This window comes from Theobroma umbraticum, unplaced genomic scaffold, assembly GCF_002168275.2.
Source record: "Theobroma umbraticum cultivar Fairchild unplaced genomic scaffold, ASM216827v3 scaffold_204.0, whole genome shotgun sequence".
NCBI lineage: Eukaryota > Viridiplantae > Streptophyta > Magnoliopsida > Malvales > Malvaceae > Theobroma > Theobroma umbraticum.
This window is the reverse complement of record NW_018397267.1, coordinates 6,822,320-6,823,976: the sequence shown is the minus strand read 5'-3', so window position 1 is coordinate 6,823,976 and position 1,657 is coordinate 6,822,320. Positions and strand designations below refer to the sequence as shown.

The 1,657-nt window shown below is 39.3% G+C and overlaps 1 protein-coding gene across 1 annotated transcript in view; it reads right to left on the bottom strand.

The window, feature by feature from the left end:
- DTA4 (downstream target of AGL15-4) overlaps positions 1 to 1,422 on the bottom strand; it is a gene marked incomplete at its 5' end in the record, with an annotated part of 2,045 nt that extends 623 nt beyond the window's left edge. Inside the window, 4 exon segments of the mRNA XM_021438974.2 lie at positions 390 to 750; positions 937 to 988; positions 991 to 1,338; positions 1,341 to 1,422. Coding sequence (XP_021294649.2) covers positions 390 to 750; positions 937 to 988; positions 991 to 1,338; positions 1,341 to 1,422 — 843 coding nt within the window.
- Positions 1,423 to 1,657: the final 235 nt, after the last annotated feature.

Sequence of the window (1,657 nt, the reverse complement as noted above, 5' to 3'; positions counted from 1 at the left end):
AGAGAGGACAACAAAACAGGCAAAAAACAGTGTAGTTTGCTGAGCTTTTTTGTTGATAAGGTGTTATCATCCAGCATAATGCTGTCCCATAAAGCAGACACAATAATGTTACTATTTTTTGGTCATCAACAGCCACCATAAAGACTACCTCCTTCCTTTGAGGGAGATTGAAATCATGTATTTGAGTTAACCATCAGCATTAAAATGGTTAAAAGGGATGAGAGAGGATTGCCTGTCCTGAAATAACCTGGCTGATGACGAACACTCTTTAACCACTATACTTATACAGTCCTTCAATGTTCTGCAGTTAACTGGCAAAAATTGCAGCAAGCATAATGTGGTCCAAAATAGAAGCTCAAAATAATTTAAGACAATATCTGAATTATTACCTGAGTTTGATCCCCGACTGTTATAACCAAGGCATCTTTTTCTGGGCAGAAAGACACCCAACCTTTCTTTGAATACACATGAAATTCAGAAGATTCATCACATATATGCAAACACAAGGCATGTGAATAATCAATCCCTCTTATCAGCATTCTGATTACATCATATCTTAGGGAGCTGCTCCACTGGTCAGCTGAAACATTCCGGCTATGCTTGTAGAGATAACATGCAGAGCCAATGATATCTTGCCCTTGCATCATATCGTTTTCATAAACTGATTTTTGTAGGGAACTTTCCCTGACGACTAGCAGAATTTTCTCAGCAACTTTCTCAATGTCAGACAGAAGAGTTTCCATTTTCTCACTGCATATGTTTAAAAGTATCAATGAATTAGATAATTCTGTTACTCATTTTTTAGTAAGAACAAGTTCGGAAATATAATATATATATATATATATATATATATCTATATATATATATATTCAATACTGCCAAAACTCAATTAGGAAACGCCAAAAGACAAGTGGATATAAGCTTGGCAGTTATTACCTGAAATTTGAATACCCAACAGCCCAAATTCCCCTCATTTCCAACTCAAGCCTTCACCTCTACACCACACAAACTCTTCACTCTGTTTTCCTTCCTCTTCCCCCTGAACTTCCTCAAACCCGTATAACTTCTCTGGTGACCTTGTCACTGCCGTCCGTTTCTCCGGAGGCAGTTGAAAAATTCCGGCAGCCGCTGCCAGGGCTGATCGGATAGATTCCCCTGGAATTCCATAATTCACCAACTGAAAGCATCCGATTGTTGCAATAGAATCCAGAATCTTGGGGACAGAATCACTTTCCATGGAACTCAACAAGTGGAAATCAATCTTTGGTGGGTTTTCAATGAACTTTTGCCTAGGGAAGACCTTGTCAGGCAAAATTAAATCAGGGACACGTAGAGAGTGTCAAGGAATTCAGAGAGAACATCATCATTGGTGACGCAGGACCTGCGGCCACTAGCAATTGGAGAAGGCGGCGGACACGGAAATTACGAGGCGGACTAATTTCAGTGCATGAGATTGACCGAGAATTCTGTGGGAGACTGCCATAAGAATTGTGACCAACTATAAAAATACAAGGCGACAAAAGCGGAAACCTGAACTGAGTTTCCTTTGATTCTCTTATAGGAGCTTAGTTTGTGAGTGTTCAGCATAGGTATTCTTTTTTTTCCTTTATGGTACGTGGTTAAAGAAAAGTGTATAGCAACACAATGATAGCTTCGT